Source organism: Heloderma suspectum, chromosome 4 (genome assembly GCF_057233095.1).
Source record: "Heloderma suspectum isolate Gila_16-S chromosome 4, 16-S_ref, whole genome shotgun sequence".
In the NCBI taxonomy this organism is placed as follows: domain Eukaryota; kingdom Metazoa; phylum Chordata; class Lepidosauria; order Squamata; family Helodermatidae; genus Heloderma; species Heloderma suspectum.
Genome location: NC_139461.1, coordinates 92,987,072 through 93,004,504, shown reverse-complemented (window position 1 = coordinate 93,004,504; position 17,433 = coordinate 92,987,072). Strand labels below are relative to the sequence as shown.

Here is a 17,433-nt window from a genome sequence, read left to right as displayed (position 1 = left end):
GGCTACAAAGCCATCTGTCACAGTAGATGTGGCTTTGAAACTTTCAAAGATATCCAGTCTCCTTGGACTCTTCCGAAGCATTTGCCACTGGAGCAAATACCTTTCAAGTGGTAAACCTGTCTGTGTTGAACAGCGAGGAGGCAGAGAGAGTTTTCCAATTCATAGGCTGACTTGAGATGGAATGTGACACTACAAAGCATGTGTGGCTCAGTCTCTCTCCTCTTTCTCTGCCCATAATGTCTACTATTACGAAATGATATGAAGACGTCTGTCTGAGTGCTCCCCCCACTTCAACTTTATTCCTATCCCCAGCTCAGCCCAAAGCCCCAAGCAGATCATTTATGCTCAGCTCGCACTAATGTTTTGGGCTGAGAAGCGGGTGGCTTGCCCTTTTGCTTGTCCCTCTTCACATTGTGCATACTTCTTCCAGCCTGTTTGGCCCATGTGGTTCCTAAGTCAGTTAGACGGTGGTGGTGATTATTTCTGTTCTGTCTGTGCACATAATGTCGCTCACAGAGGTCATGGCAGAAGGTTGCGTGCAATGGGAAGTGAGAGGGACAAAGGGATGAACAGCCTTCTTTTCTTCCTTTTGTCTTGTTATTCCACACACTGTGAGGTTTCACAGGTCCCCACTTGTCTGCTAAAATGTTGCACTGATTTCATGGCTGTAAATAATTATCCTGTTTTAATTTTATTTTTTTGATCTCTTGCACTCAGCCACTTCGTGTTCCTAGCATTTTTCACTTGCTATCCATACATTACTCTAGCTTTCTTTACAGCTCTAAATTTATCTTGCTCTTTCAAGGCTGTAGAGTAGAAGAAGGATGTCAATCAAGTTATAAGCTTAAGTTATACCAGTAAAAAATATGAAATTATTGTTTATGCTGAAGGTTTCTTCAGGTGCTTCCAGCTTCTACTGAAGATGAGAAACTTCTCGCTGATGTCATATGTTTTCTAAACAAGTTTCTAAAGGAACAGAAGGGTACTTCGGAGGTAGAACACCTAAAATGGATCTTGGATGTAGTCCTGAAGAATGTAAGGGTCTGCTAAGCAACTAATTTTTAACAACAGACTTACTCTCCAGATGTTGTTTTGGCCTACAACTCCAGTCATTCCTCATCATTGGCTATGCTGACTAGGGTAGTGTAGTGTGATGTAGTGGCTAGAGTGCTGGACTGGGAGCCAGGAGATCCGGGTTCTAGTCTCCAGCCATGGAAGCTCACTGGGTGACTTTGGACCTGTCACAGACTCTCAGCCCAACCTACCTCACAGGGTTGTTGTTGTGAGGATAAAATAGAGAGGAGGAGGATAATGTACGCCGCCTTGGGTTCCTTGCAAGAGGAAAAAAGGCGGGGTATAAATGCAATAAATAAATAAATAAATAAGGCTGATGGAAGCTGTAGTCCCAAACATCTGGAGGGCCACCAGTTGCCTTTCCCTGATCTAACCCCATACTGCTATTCCCTGTGCTGACAATGGTTCTCAAGTCTCAGCTGGACTAGGCAAACCTCTAGTTTAGGAGTAGGCAACATGGTGCCCTCCAGATGTGTTGTATGACAACTCCCACAACCCTGACAATAGCCCATTCTGACTGGGGTTTATGGGAATTGTAGTCCAAAACATCTGGAGAAGACCAGGTTCCTACCCCTGATCCAATGTGATCTACGGATGGTTGCTCTTGTGTTCATAATTTAGTTCTGCACTGAAACAAAGTACCATTGTGTCAGGTACCCAGCTTGTGCAGGTGGTCCCTAAATAGGTAGAATTCCTACAGAGGTTACTGAGAAAGAAGCAGTGAGAAGCAGGTGATCCTCTCTAGAGCTTTCCAGTGAATTGGTTCAAAGAAGCATGAATGAAATGAGTTCACTTGCTGGCCCTAATGGCTGGAGCACAAACAACTCCTTATAGTAAACCCTAATGGCCGGGCTTCATGCAGTTCCCCCACTGCAATGCTTTACAAAGGGTGAACTTCTTGTATTCCAGCCACTAGAGCTAGTTTTGCCAGGTTTTAAGGGATTTAAACTATAAACAAAGATGTAATCATAGAAAAGTACTGAGTGGTCTTGTATAAACTGTTGCACAAGATCTAGTCCTAATAGAAGAACTTTCCACAAAATATGGTCACAACAAACATGCAAGATGGGAGACGGATCATGTTTTCCCAACAACAAAATGTTGCATTTTGTGCTCAGGATAAATCTGATGCATATGACACAGAATTTAGATCTCTTGCCACAAATGAGTGATAAATGTGTATTTATTTCTCACAAAAAGAATCTCCTCAAAGGTCCATTGTGTTTAAAAAGATATATCCAGGTGATAAGATAGTTCATAAATCTGTGCTCTCTCTGCCAGGAATCTGTCACCATCTGGTCGTTTGAAATTTATACTTGACTGAAAAGAACTTACTGAATAACCTGCTTTCTTTATTGTGCAGGTTTGCAGTACAGCATATTCTGGGTAATTTGCTAAGAAAATTTGAACTTCAGTAGCTTCTTGATTTATAGTTTGAAATAGCACACTGTATACTGTAAGTGGCAAAGCTGATATCCCAGCTCTTGCAGTGAATAGGTAATGAAATATTAGTTCTGTTCTGATGGTGTTTCACTGATCTTCTGTACAGAATCCAAAGTCTCTGCTAGATCTTGTGGTGCAGCCAGAATCCCAGGCACAGGGTGAAATAGATGACCTAAAGACTGCTGTCAGACAACACCTGCAGAAAGAATTGATTTCTTTCTTTAATACACTTCTGCTCAGCTTCATGTCTGTTTCTGACAGGTATGGTATAAAAGGGGTGTCCATATAAGTTAGCAATACAACAGTTTGATTCTTAAATTGATCCAGATCCTTCAGCCTTCTTAGGTGTGATGGGTGGTGACTAAGAGTAAGGTGTTTTTGTTCTAACAATGTCTTAACCCCTCCTATTGCCCAGCAAATACAGCTATCATGCGACACAGGTCTCTGCTTTAGGCTGAGTACCAGTAAACTCCTCCCCAGTTCGTCTCTGCTTTTTGCCCAAGACATAGCCCCTTCCTTTTACTTCATTCTCTGACTTAAATACTAGATCCCTGAGCACTTTCTTACTCTTTGACTTAAATCCCTTAAAATTATTTTCCTTCTCCCCCGCCCCCTTTTCTGACTTGGTACTAGAGACAGGGTAGAGACATCTCTGGAATTCTCTTCCTAGAGGAGTGTGTGTAGTTTTCTCTGTATCTGCCCTTATGCAGACCTTAAACTTCTGTTTTGCTCTGTAGTTTATTGATTTGTTATATGTGCTGGTTGTTAGTGGCTGTGTGTTGTAAATCCTGTCTGGTACAACTTCTGCTCTGCCATAATCCCCAGTCTCCCTCCCTCCCACTCTCCCTTTTTCTCCTACTACATTAGCTTTGATTAACTATTCTAACTGTAATCTGGCGAACTATATATATAAATAGATATAAATCACTGTTGCTATCCTGTAATTCAAGCAATATAAGCCTGAGTTATCAATCTTCTGTGTTTGCTACAGAAAAGACCTAGAACTTACCGGCTATTTCCGAACAGAACTAGCCCTGAAACTTCTGCAGTATTTACGAGTAACAGATGCCCCTCATTTCTACGGGTTACCTTCCTTGGAAAGAACATTAAGAGGAATGGTTCATGTTACTGCACTGCCAGGTTGGAGTTCATACTCTGTTTCAATGGAGCCATTCACAATTTGCAAGAAATACTTAGCAGGGCTTCTTGAGGTAAGTGAATTATGAATACTAGTTTTAATGTAACCGGGAAGCAAAATATAATGCCTTGGATACAATGTATCCCTTCCATTCATGTCATTCTGTTGAGATACAGCAGAGGCTCCCACTAGGAGAAGGGGTTGAAGATGAATTTCACAGCACCTTACTGTTCTGGAGGGTCCCCTGACACTCTGGAGCAGCTTTACAGGGAACTGCAGGGGGGATGTGGTGTTGGCGTCCCCCCTTCTTCCAGTGGGTGTATCCCACAAGAGTAGTTCCACTCATAGGAACTCTGGATCCAGACCTATCCCCTTGTTTCTGTTCTTTTACTAACTGAAATAAGAATATTTTTAAATACTGTAGCATAGTGATTTTTAGCAAGTACTGATCAATGAATATCTTCATCATCAAACATTGTTTTCTGACACCTTTTTACTTCTGAGCAATACATCATGTGTTTCTTTCTGATTATGGAAAATACACCCTTTGTATGGTAGTGTGGAAGTTATATTTACCCTAGCAGAATTTATTTATCTAGACAACATTTAAAATAATTTCCATGTTTCCTGTTATTGCTGAGTGTGGGCCTAATCCTCAAATCAATTCACCTGCACAAGCACCAGAAATGGACTGCAACTTGCATTTTCACACACTGACTTGTAGGATAGAATTTTTTTTTTTAAGAAAGCACTATTAATATTGGCATTTTCCTATCTCCAACAGAAAGCTTGAATGATGAGGCACTTTTTCTAAAGCAACACTATTTAAAGCATTTTTACCCGTGTCTTCAGCCAAACAGCTGACATATGATCAATAAAACAAGACCTTCCCTGCAGACTTACAGTCTAAAAGACACAAGGCAAAAAGGGAAAAGGATGAGGAGGGAAGAGGAAAACAAGGAAACTCGGGCACCAATTCTTAAAGTGAAATAGCAGTTCTGATGATAACCAATTGGAATGGAAACAGTTCAGGGAGAGGAGGATCCTGATAGAGCTGATCTTTCTGATGATTTCTCAATGTAGCATGTCTCTTGAATTGGGAAAAATAATTTGGAGCCATTTGGTTGAGGCTTATTTCAGTTTGGACCCCAGATTATTGATGGAGACCATAGAAAAAGGCTTGCCTCTTAACAAAAAAAAAAAAGTTGTTGACAAAAAGATGTTGCAGTAGGGAGCCAAATGATAATGCCAAAGGTCTGAAGTGGACATGACCCTAGGATTTTATGTCTCTTACTTAGAGAAGTAATGTTTCTGGAAATTTCAAAGGCATGGAAAAAACTGCTTTTGGGGCTCAGGGATCCCCTGGAGGAAAAATGGAAATTTGGGGAGAAATTGAAATATATGCAATGCTTACTTGCCAAACCTAACCTTACTTAACTGTTTTAATAACATAAAATGCATCATTTACTTCGCACATAAAACTGTATTAATATGTAAAATTGTACTATTTGATGTGTTTATAAAATTTACGGTGTAATCAAATGCATGTTTACCCAGAAGTAAGCCCCACTGAGTTCAGTGGAAGTTACTACCAGGTAAGTGGGTACAGGATTGCAGCTGTAGTTTTGTACAAACAAAAGGACAGCAGCTGCAGGGTACTTACGTCTAGTATCTCCAAACTAGACCAAAGATGGCCAGAAGAAGACAAACAGCAATTCCCTCATTCCAAAAGAGAATATTGCATTGGGGTATGGGATCTGTGTTCTCCAAAATTTTCAGTTTTTCCATTTGAAAACCTGGGGGAAATATGAGGTTGGGGGAGGTGTTTTCCCACATTTTTCCATTTCTTTTCTCCAGGCCCTCACATCTCTTCTCTCTCTCTCTCTCTCTCCCCCTTCCCTCTCTTGTGTGTGTGCATTTTCCTGAAAAGCAGGCCCAGAGGTTTCAGTTGGACCAGTATAGGGGCTGTTTACCTCTTTCCCTTTTTGCCTTTTGTGGGATTCTTTTACTTTTCCTAGCGGGAAGAAAAACAGCTTGGAGAGGCCAATTTTGAGCTGAAAAATTACCAGAGGGAAGAAGGTGAAGTAGCTTCTCCCTGCCATCGTTCATTTGCTCAGACTGGTGGCCTGATGTGGCTGCTTCCTAAAAAGAACAAAACCAGAACCATATTGGCAGATAACACAGAATGTTACTAGTATCATATAATTTGGCGTCCTGTCTGCTTTAGGAGAAAATGTGATAGCTTAAGGGACCAAATTACAAGAGCAGAATCTTCAGACAGAATATCATTCCTGCAGGTGTATTTCTTTCACAGAAAAATACTACCGCTTACAATATCTGAAATTATTATGGACCAGTTAATTACAGCTGTTGTATGTATATGTAGTGAAGTTAAGAACTTGTAATTTTTGCCAGGGTCAGCAGCTCATTTCTGCAGTTCACTTATCAAAGTACAGCTTGTGGTAAAGCTGTCATGTCATTGTTCTGTGTCTTTCCCCATCATTCCAGGTCATCTCATCTTTTTATGTTGAATGGGGAGGAAACGTCATGTCTTTCATGGGGAAAGGTGTCACAAAGAGCACCATCCTTTGCCTGCTTCACTTGTCCCATGAAATGATGGCTCAAGCCCCAAATGTGGTAAGAGAACTAAATGCAGTCCTTGCCTCAGATAGTGTGAAGTAGCTGACAGTTCTAACTGTCTAATTTGTGAAACCTATATTTTTTGCAATTTTACTGTATTACAAGTGGACAAATGTTGGGAGGAACTGAAAATGAGAAGAACAGTTAGAAACACTGCATAGTAACCACAGCCTGAACATTTCCCCTAAAAAATAAAACTCCATGGCTCAGCAATAGAGCTCTTCCCTTCACAGGCCATACTTCAAGGATAATGGACCCTTTTCCAACTAAGCTATGCCATTTCTACCTTGGAGGAAGTGGGGTTGGAGCAGCTGAGCGAGGCCCTTGTGATTGTGCAGACTTTTTATTTTCTGTTTTATTTTCTACACTCCCCTTGCATTAAATCATATACCCACCCTAATCTGATCAGCAACAGCTTTCAACCAAAGCAGAGCCTTGGCATTCTTGTGGCTCGGGAAGATTTAAACTTTGATTAAGTAGTTAGATTTCAAATGAAAACTCTTCAATGCATGGGACAAAGATTGAGGAATTGTTTTAAAAAAATTACTCCCAGTGTTCCTATCATTATCACATTATATATGGCTTTGGTGAGCTTTACAGCACCCTTATATTTAGGGTAGAAATTACTGTCCTCGTCTGCCTTATTTATAGTATGACAATGGTAGTTACTTAAAAGCTGTATCACTCTGGTGCACAAAAATGCACAATTTTAATTGCTGGAAGCAAAATAGAAATAATTTGCATTATATGAAGACTGACTTGTGGTTGAGAATTAAGGGTTCCATTTTGTTTTTGTTGATAAAAAGTGTTTTCTTTTTAGGACTGGGTATCTCTCTGGTTCTTGCCATACGATAATAGTGAAGAACAAATTCTTTCTCGACAAGGCTTGGCTTGGCTGATTCCGTTATGGGTAGATAGAGACCCAGAGGTCAGTTTTTTGTCTTTTGGAATTATGTCTTCATACTTTTAATATTGCAAATCTGTGGGATCACCTCTCCAAGTGTACAAAATTTCCCTGTGACAAGTGTACCACTTTCCTCTGATGGTATCACAAGTGACCAGCCTTGTTCCCAACCTTGGAGCTGCAGAGATGAGCAGTGATCATCCTGACAGTTGTGAGGTGATTTTCAGGGCTACCTCCATGTCAGGGAGGAAAGCTGTGGGTGGTTTGGCCACTGCACTGCTGATGGAGGCCCTGAGCCATGCCTTCTGCTACCCTTTTAAGCTCCAGATTTGGAGCTGGAGGGAACAACCTGATTTCACAGGGAGGTGCAGCATAAGCCCAGTGAAAAGAGAGGCAGAATCCTATAGTGACCACAATGTATATTTGATGTTCTCCTCGGGATTGTATTGTTAAATGAATATTGATTGTTCAAAGGCATGTGTTTCTTTATATACATAAGATAAAGCAAACCGAAGTATAAAATAACAAAATTGTTACTAAAGGTACATTTGCAAAGCTGACCTGTTTCTTTTGGTCTTGAGTATTTCAGAAAACCTGAAATGGGACATGGGCTGCATCTGGGCAGGCATGAGCTGTGTCTTTCTCTATGCAAGTTAGATCAGATGGAGAATCTGAGGTCCACAAATGCAGTTGCCAGTAGTGACCAGAAATTTTTGTGGTTACCACCTGCCCCTGGATGCTGAGTGCAAAGTAAACCCTTGGCCAGGTTTTTTCCAAATCATAGAGTACTCCAGCAGGGAGGGTCTTTTTGCTTTGTGCTGGAAGACTGGCATAGAAGATGGCACACCGTATGAAAATTAAAGCAAAAATTAGGAGGAACTGCCTTGCCTTGTTCTGCCAAACCCAGCTGGAGTACAAGAAGTGTACTTTGCCTCAAGTCCAGCACTCTTCCTGAGTGTGAAATTATCTTGCCATTCCAGCATAGAAATCTGGAGTAGGAAGGTGACACCAAGAAACTTCAAAACCAGTTGTGCACTCACCTGTACTAGGCCTGGTCTCCAGATCCAATTTTAAATATGCCAAAGGGAAATGAATGAATAAGTACATTTTTTAATAAGTGCAGCATATCCGCCATCTGTAGCTTGCCATCTGTGGGTATTCATTAAAATGATATGCAAATGTGTTAATTACATGCAGCTAACAATTTAAATTATATACAATTTGAGATAGCCCTCTGGCTCATGATGTATTTTTGATGTGGCCCTCAGTGCTGACCAAATTGCTCACCCCTGGAGTATAACAACAATGGGTAACGAAAGCTAAAGGCATTTAGTTCTTGAAAACGTTTGTCCTCTGGGTACAGTGCACATGGGAGAAAAGGGGGAGACTGTAGCTGGGGGGGAATTATCATTGCAGAAGTATTTTTTTTTCTTTTTTCAGGAAGGAGGAAAGGTGGAGGGGGCTGAGGTGAAATGAGCTCTTCTGTTCCAGCAGTACCTTGCTATTTATAATCCAAGATGGCTGTCAGAACAGCTACTTTAACAGCTTCTTTCCCCTCTCAGCGTAAGGATCAATGTGAGAAACATGAACTACAGAACAAAAGCCTTGTTCACCTTTTCTGCTGTAGTACATTCCCTATTGCTGGAAAAGGATTCTTAAATATTTTGCTGTAGCACAAGCAAGCCCTCTCTCTAGTAGATGTTAGGGTCATTGTTCACCCTAATGGCTCCTTGTTCATTCTTTTTAAGCTTGAGAATATCCTATATATGGGAACATACAGTTGTCCTGAAGGCAAGAAAAATAGCTGCTTGCCTTTTCTTACACAGTTGGTTCTGTGCATCCACAATGCTTCCTGACGAAAGCATCTGATAATTTGTTTTGAGCCGTTTTGTTCTTAGAATTCATTTGAGAGTGCAGTGGTGGGGAAGGGATATAGTCCCAATTGATGTTATTGTTTAAAACGTTAAACAGTTGGGTGCTGTGCCAAAATCAGTAACTTCAATCTGGTTGGAAGAAACATGAATCTATTGTAAAAGGTGCCATTTTTACTTTGGGGGCAAGGACAAGAATGTAAATCGCTTGCATGAGAAGTTAGACCAACAAACGTTTTTTCTTACTGTTTTAACAAACTGGTTTGAGACAAAACATTTTAAAACCATGTTATTGGCCTTAACAACAGATTCGTAATTTTTCAAGGCACTTTTGAGTGGTGAAAATGCTTTATAAAATGTAAGTATTAGGTTAGTGCAATGTTGGGTTTTAATGTGTAAATGTATTTGATTCTCATTATTTCTAGGTGAAGTTCACCTCACTTGCAATAGGATCAGCACTTACATCATTTGAAGCAGGTTCCTTTGCTTTAGCTGAAAGCTGCCGGGATATATCAGGAGGCTTATGGGGAACGGTGATTAACATCCTTCTGGACAAATCTGAATGCAGTATGGTCCGAAGAGAGGTAGGCATATCCTGCTCCTTCTGAAATGTCTTGTGGTAGTGTTCTCAAAGGCAAATTTTAATTAGATTGCGCTTTTAATAACTGTATTGTAGACAGTAGTTGTGCGAGGGGAAGGCAGCTTGCATAGCCAGTCTTTGACTTGCCCTTCTCCCCCATCTCAGCCCCTGTACACATCACTGAAAAGTCCCCATAATTATTTTAAATGTAAAGGAAGCCAACTGTTTCTGTACTAGGTGAGAGTAATATGCAGAAGGCAACATTCAGAGAATTAGCTGAAGTATCAACAATTAAAGTTATTACTACTAACAATATGTTTTATGCATGCACCTATTCTCTGTAATTGAATTCCAGCTATTTATGCTATGGTTCTGGGTAAGAATCTGAATAAGAATTTCTTCTAAAAAATAAAATGGGAAGGTTTTCTTTCTTGCCTCAATATAGCTGCCTCAACTTTACAATACAATCTGACATTTGACTTTTTCTTTAATGCCAGCTGAAAAAATTAAAGTGCAAATATCTTCTGGAAGATTGCTATTAAAATAGAAGAATAATAGTGGCTTGCACATAGTCATTTCACTTATAATGATTTAGTATATATTTGAAGCTGGCTATTTGGCTTAGGTTATTTAACTGCAGCCAGATGGCACTGTTGATGTTTGATTTCTCTTTGTAGGCTGCATTTATTCTTCAGAATCTATTGGTGATTCCACTGCCCACTGAAGAGGTTAAAGACCCCATTTGGCAGGTGACTAGTTGACTTGATCTGTTGCCATTGTTCGTCAGTATAATTATGTCCACTATTTTATAACCTTGTTAGAAGGAAGAAAGGGTGCAAGCTACTTTAGATAAATTTAGATGTGTAAATCAATGCAAATTCTTACCATATCTTCAGTAAAATTAGGAAGGAGTGGCAAAAGGACACACACACACACACACACACACACACATTTATTTGTTGTTGTTGTTGTTCAGTCATTAAGTCGTGTCCGACTCTTCGTGACCCCATGGACCATAGCACGCCAGGCCTTCCTGTCCTGCGCTCTCTCCCGGAGTGTGCTCAAGTTCATATTCATTGCATCCGTGATGCTATCTACCCATCTCATCCTCTGCCATCCCCTTCTCCTTTTGCCTTCAATCCTTCCCAGCATCAGGGTCTTTTCCAGCGAGTTTTCTCTTTGCATTAGGTGGCCAAAATATTTGAGCTTCAGCTTCAGTATCTGTCCTTCCAATGAGCAGTCGGGGTTGATTTCCTTTAGGATGGACTGATCTGACCTCCTTGCAGTCCAGGGGACTCGTAAGAGTCTTCTCCAGCACCACAGTTCGAAAGCATCAATTCTTTGGCGCTCAGCCTTCCTTATAGTCCAGCTCTCACAGCCATACATTACTACTGGGAAAACCATAGCTTTGATTATACGAACCTTTGTCGGCAAGGTGATGTCTCTGGTTCTTACTATGCTGTCTAGGTGTGCCATAGCTTCCTCCCAAGGAGCAAGCATCTTTTAATTTCATGGCTACAGTCACCGTCTGCATCTCGGAGCCGAAGAAAATAAGATCTGTCACTGCTTCCATTTCTTCCCCTTCTATATGCCAGGAAGTGATGGGGCCAGATGCCATGATCTTAGTTTTTTGAATGTTGAGTTTCAAACCAGCTTTTGCACTCTCCACTTTCACCCTCAACAAGAGGCTCTTTAGATCCTCTTCACTTTCTGCCATTAGGGTGGTATCGTCTGCGTATCTGAGGTTGTTGATAATTCTCCAGGCAATCTTAATTCCGACCTGTGATTCATCCAACCCGGCATTTCTCATGATGTACTCTGCATATAAATTAAATAAGCAGGGCGACAATATACAGCCTTGTCGTACTCCTTTCCCAATTTTGAACCGATCGGTTGTTCCATGTCCGGTTCTTACTGTTGCTTCTTGACCCTCGTACAGGTTTCTCAGGAGACAGGTAAGGTGGTCTGGTACTCCCATCTCTTTCAGAATTTGCCACAGTTTGTTGTGATCCACACAATCAAAGGCTTTAGCGTAGTCATTGAAGCAGAAATAGATGCTTTTCTGGAATTCCCTTGCTTTCTCCATGATCCAGCGAATGTTGGCGATTTGATCTCTAGTTCCTCTGCCTCTTCGAAACCCAGCTTGTACTTCCGGTAGTTCTTGGTTCACATACTGCTGAAGCCTAGCTTGTAGGATTGTGAGCATGACCTTGCTGGCATGTGAAATGAGCGCAATTGTACGGTAGTTTGAACACACTTTGGCACTGCCCTTCTTTGGAGTTGGAATGTAAACTGACCTTTTCCAGTCTTGTGGCCACTGTTGGGTGTTCCAAATTTGTTGGCATATTGAGTGCAGCACTTTAACAGCATCATCTTTTAGGATTTCAAATAGCTCAGCTGGAATACTGTCATCTCCGCTAGCTTTGTTGTTAGTAATGCTTCCTAAGGCCCACTTGACTTCACTCTCGAGGATGTCCGGCTCAAGTTCAGTGACCGCACTATCATGGCTATCAGGGACATTAAGATCTTTCCTGTATAGTTTTTCTGTGTATTCTTTCCACCTCTTCTTAATCTCATCTGCTTCTGTTAGGTCCCTGCCTTCTTTGTCCTTTATCATGCCCGTCTTTGCACAAAACGTTCCCTTGATATCTCCGATTTTCTAGAAAAGATCTCTAGTCTTTTCCATTCTATTGTTTTCCTCAATTTCTTTGCATTGTTCATTTAAGAAGGCCTTCTTGTCTCTCCTTGCTATTCTCTGGAACTCTGCATTCAGTTGGATATATCTTCCCCTTTCTCCCTTGCTTTTCGCTTCCCTTCTTTCCTCAGCTACTTGTAAAGCCTCATTGGACAGCCACTTTGGTTTCTTGCATTTCTTTTTCTTTGGGATGGATTGAGTTGCTGCCTCCTGAACAATGTTACGGACCTCCGTCCATAGTTCCTCAGGCTCTCTGTCTATCAGGTCTAATCCCTGAAATCTATTCCTCACCTCCACTGTATATTCATAAGGGATATGATTTAGGTCATACCTGAATGGTTTAGTGGTTTTCCCTACGTTCTTCAATTTCAGCTGAAATTTTGCCAGAAGCAGCTCATGATCTGAGCCACAGTCAGCTCCAGGTCTTGTTTTGACTGACTGTATAGAACTTCTCCATCTTTGGCTGCAAAGGACATAATCAATCTGATTTCAATATTGACCATCTGGTGATGTCCATGTGTAGAGTTGCCTTTTGTGCTGTTGGAAAAGCGTGTTTGCTATCAGCGTGTTCTCTTGGCAAAACTCTTATTAGCCTTTGTCCTGCTTCATTTTGTACACCAAGGCCATGCTTGCCTGTTATCCCGGTGATTTCTGGACTTCCTACTTTAGCGTTCCAATCCCCTATGATGAAAAGGACATCTTTTTTTTGGTGTTCATTCTAGAAGGTGTTGTAGGTCTTCATAGAACCGATCAACCTCAGCTTCTTCAGCCTCAGTGGTTGGGGCATAGACTTGAATTACTGTGATGTTGAATGGTTTGCCTTGGATTTGTACTGAGATCGTTCTATCGTACTGCTTTTCCCACCCTTTTGTTGACTATGAGTGCTACTCCATTTCTTCTAAGGGATTCTTGCCCACAGTAGTAGATATAATGGTCACCTGAATTAAATTCGCCCATGCGTGTCCATTTTAGTTCGCTGATTCCCAAGATGTCGATGTTCAATCTTGCCATCTCATGTTTGACCACCTCCAGCTTACCTTGATTCATTGATCTTACATTCCAGGTTCCTAAACAATATTGTTCTTTACAGCATCGGATTTTCTTTTCACCACCAGACACATCCACAGCTGAGTGCCCTTTCAGCTTTGGCCCAGCCGCTTCACTCTTTCTGGCGCTACTTGGAAATTCCCTCTGCTCTTCCCCAGTACTATATTGGACACCTTCCGACCTGCGGGGCTCATCTTCCAGCGTCATGTCTTCTAGCCTTGTGATACGTTCCATGGGGTTTTCTTGGCAAGAATACTGGAGTGGGTTGCCATTTCCTTCTCCAGTGGACCACATTTTGTCAGAACTCTCTGCCATGGCCTGTCTGTCTTGGGTGGCCCTGCACGGCATAGCTTATGGCTTCACTGAGTTACGCAAGCCCCTTCGCCACAACAAGGCAGTGATCCATGAAGAGGCACACATTTATATTCATTATTAAAGTATTCTTTGTGTACTGGACAGAAGTTTATAGTTCTTAAGTTATGCTAACCTTACAGAATGGATGTAAAAATGTCTAGTAAATTAACCTAGGACATCATCTAGCTAAAGAGCATTCCCAGTCCCACTCACTTCAATATGAAGCATGTTCCTAATCTTTTTCCCATCGACATAATGGAGTTGTGCATAATTTGGGGTAATTGATGCATGTAATTTATGTTATGTACTTTATATTACAATATTTGTATACTGCTTTTCAATTATCATTGTTTTTAAACTGGCTCACAATAGTAAAATCTGAGTTATGGTTGGATATTGTCCTCACAAGGATGGATCCAATGAAGTATATCCCAACAATGGAGAAGATGCTTCCTAAATATTGTTGTCCTGCTGCTCTGAGAGGATTCCTGAGGCAAAGAAAAACAAGTGTCCTCTTTAAAGCTGCCTGTTTTCAGAATACCAGGTGCTGTCAGTGATATTAAATGATGGTATCTTGTGGCTTCTGGTTCTGTTCTCCTCAAAGGCAGTAGCAGCAGCAGCAAAAGGGAGGTACTAGGGAACAGATGTCTTTCAGAGAGCATTTCCCTGATCACCAGAGGTTCCTGCTTCCAGTACTGCTGCTGCTCTGTACCCATGATATCAACTGTTCCAAGCCTTAGAACTCCTTGTAGCCACTGGGATAGTGGGGAACCAGTGACCTTTAAAGTTCCCATCCCAGTCATCTTGCTGGTGTTGAGGCCTTTCCAGGTCTCCAGCCATTGCCATGGCAGAAACAGGGCATCTCCAGAAATAATATATGAGGTTTATGCTCTGTAATGAAACTTGCGGCTACAGTAATTGGCCCAAGGAGGGAAATTCATTGTTACAGTAGCCAGATGTTTTCAGTCTTCCTGATGGCTGGCATTTTCACCCAGGCTGATGTCCAACTGTTGTGGCTCCTGCCTCTGCTCCCCTCGAAAGGTAGCAGTAGCAAAGGGAAGCAGTTGGAAATTTGCAGGTACTCAGTGTTCTAAAGACTTGTTTGAATAATTAGTTTTAAAGCATCTTAATACAGCTGCTTCAGGGACACAGAAAGATGATTTAGGGAAATGGAATTCCTGTTGTAGGTAAAAACAATGCCAACATAGATTGGTATAGAAAAATTGGTAGGCTGCCTGTTTGAGTTTGTCAGTTTTGAAGCTGTACCTTGATGGTTTTTAATATGCTTGCGAAATACTTTTAAAATGTCTCATGAACATTTTTTTAAAATGTTTTTAAAATGTAAACGTTTTTTAAAAATGGAATGGATCCAACCAACAGTGGGCAGACGGAAAATAAGACACTAGTCTTATTCTGCAAGTGCTAGCAGAAGAGTTTTTATTTATTTATTTATTATTAAATTTATTAATCACCCATCTGGCTGGTCACCCAGCCACTCTGGGCGATGTACAACATAAAATAAAAACAGTTTAAAACAATAAAATTCTACAATAAAAACATTTTCTAAAATACCCTAACCCACCCCAAATGCCTGCCTGAACAACCACGTTTTTAATGCACGACGGAAGCTCATTAAAGAGGGGGCATGACGGAGTTTCCTAGGGAGGGAGTTCCACAGAGTGGGGGCCACCACAGAAAAGGCCCTCTCCCTCGTCCCCACCAGTCTAGCTGTCCTGGCTGATGGGACAGAGAGAAGGTCATCCGAGGCTGATCTTGTTAAGCGGCCTGTCTGGTGCTGCTGGAGGTGCTCCTTAAGATAGGCTGGGCCGGAACCATATAGGGTTTTAAAGGTCAAAACCAACACCTTGAATTTTGCCCGGAAAACAACTGGTAACCAGTGCAACTCCTTCAGCACTGGAGTGATGTGATCTCGCCGGCGGCTGCCTTTAATCAGGCGAGCCGCCGCGTTCTGTACCAGCTGCAGTTTCCGAACCGTCTTCAAGGGTAACCCCACGTAGAGCGCATTACAGTAGTCTAAACGAGAGGAGACCAGGGCATGTACTACCGATGGGAGCAGGTGGTCGGGAAGGAAGGGGCGCAGCCGCCGTATCAGATGGAGTTGATACAGCGCCGTCCGGCTCACAGCTGACACCTGAGCCTCCATGGACAGCTGGGAGTCCAAAATGACCCCCAGGCTGTGGACCTGGTCTTTCAAGGGTAGCCGTACCCCATTCAACACCAGGTCAACATCCCCCAGCCTCCTCTTGTCTCCCACCAAAAGTACCTCGGTCTTGTCAGGGTTCAGCTTCAGCCTTTTCCTCCCCATCCAGCCACTCACCGTCTCCAGACATTTGGACAGGGATTCTACGGCCAACCTTGGTGAAGATTTAAACGAGAGGTAGAGCTGCGTGTCATCCGCATATTGATGGCACTGCACCCCAAACCTCCTGATGATAGCCCCCAGCAGCTTCACATAGATGTTAAATAGCATCGGGGAGAGGATGGAACCCTGTGGCACCCCACAAGTAAGTGGCCACGGGTCCGAAACCTCCTCTCCCAGTGCTACCCTCTGGTACTTGCCAGAGAGGAAGGACCGGAACCACCGCAATACGGTGTCCCCAATGCCCAACCCCTCCAGGCAGTCCAGGAGGATACCATGGTCAACGGTATCGAAAGCCACTGAGAGGTTGAGGAGAACAAGGAAGGAGCATTCACCCCTATCCAGAGCCCTCCTCATATCATCTACCAAGGTGACCAAGGCCGTTTCTGTCCCATGCCCAGGCCTGAAGCCCGACTGAAATGGGTCTAGATAATCAGTTTCTTCCAAGTGTGCCTTCAACTGCACCGCCACAGCAGTTCACAACTGCCTATAACAGAAAGGTTATAGAGCAGTTCCCATCTTCCATTTGTGTAGGTTGTGCAAAGCAGAAGCAACATCTTTGGATTTTGTTTCATTTTTCTAACTCACTAGTGTTCTAGTGCAATCCATTAAATGATCATTCTGTAAGCAGAAGATACTTTTAGCATGCAGAGTGGCATTTTTTGGATCAAGCCTCATTGTTAAAATGGCTGCTAACAAGTTGAAACAAATATCAGTAGCCTAGATATCATCCTGTGTTTTAGCCAAGATGAACTTGGCAGAAGTGATTTAGAACAGATTTCCTCAGGAGGTTAGTGCACCACACAAGTCATACTCAGTCTTGTTTCCTAGTTCCATAATTACATGAACTGTATCTTTAGAACCTCCTTCTGGCAGAGTGACCAGTGTAGCTCTGAAAAATGTGTGCCAAATACCTTAAAGGGATACTGTTGAAGAGAGAGAGGATTTTCTCAAATGGAGGTCTGATTGCGTGAAAAATTAGCTTGGATTCTGATAAGCTCTCTCTCACTGATGATAGGTCTATTGCCTTTCTCTGCAATAGATGAGTTTGGGGTAGGGTATTTTTTTCCACTTTTCACAGCGACCTGGTTTGCACCATGCAATGTGTTCTCTCTTGTTAAACCCATTAAACGTTGTACAGTGTTATAGCTCTTCACCTATTTAATATGCCTATTAGGTTGTATTGCACAGAAAGATCCAAGTATGCAGTGACTGAGTTCGCACATCACAACAAGCCCACTGTGGGCTGCCGCAGTGTGGGCCATCTGCCATTTTGAACATGCAAGCCACAGCTGGCAATTTCTATG

The 17,433-nt window shown here is 42.1% G+C and overlaps 1 protein-coding gene across 6 annotated transcripts in view; it reads left to right on the top strand.

Moving 5' to 3' along the window:
• The window catches only part of RTTN (rotatin), a 118,559-nt gene that overhangs the window by 44,773 nt on the left and 56,353 nt on the right, over positions 1 to 17,433 (top strand). For all 6 annotated transcript variants that reach the window (XR_014790169.1, XM_084849965.1, XM_084849967.1 and 3 more), the window contains exons 26-32: positions 891 to 1,035; positions 2,624 to 2,778; positions 3,509 to 3,728; positions 6,164 to 6,292; positions 7,116 to 7,223; positions 9,496 to 9,654; positions 10,328 to 10,399. Coding sequence is in view for 5 of the 6 variants with exons in the window: in XM_084849965.1 (XP_084706091.1) it covers positions 891 to 1,035; positions 2,624 to 2,778; positions 3,509 to 3,728; positions 6,164 to 6,292; positions 7,116 to 7,223; positions 9,496 to 9,654; positions 10,328 to 10,399 (988 nt within the window). In the remaining variant the exon portion in view is untranslated. The remainder of the gene's footprint in view (positions 1 to 890; positions 1,036 to 2,623; positions 2,779 to 3,508; positions 3,729 to 6,163; positions 6,293 to 7,115; positions 7,224 to 9,495; positions 9,655 to 10,327; positions 10,400 to 17,433) is intronic.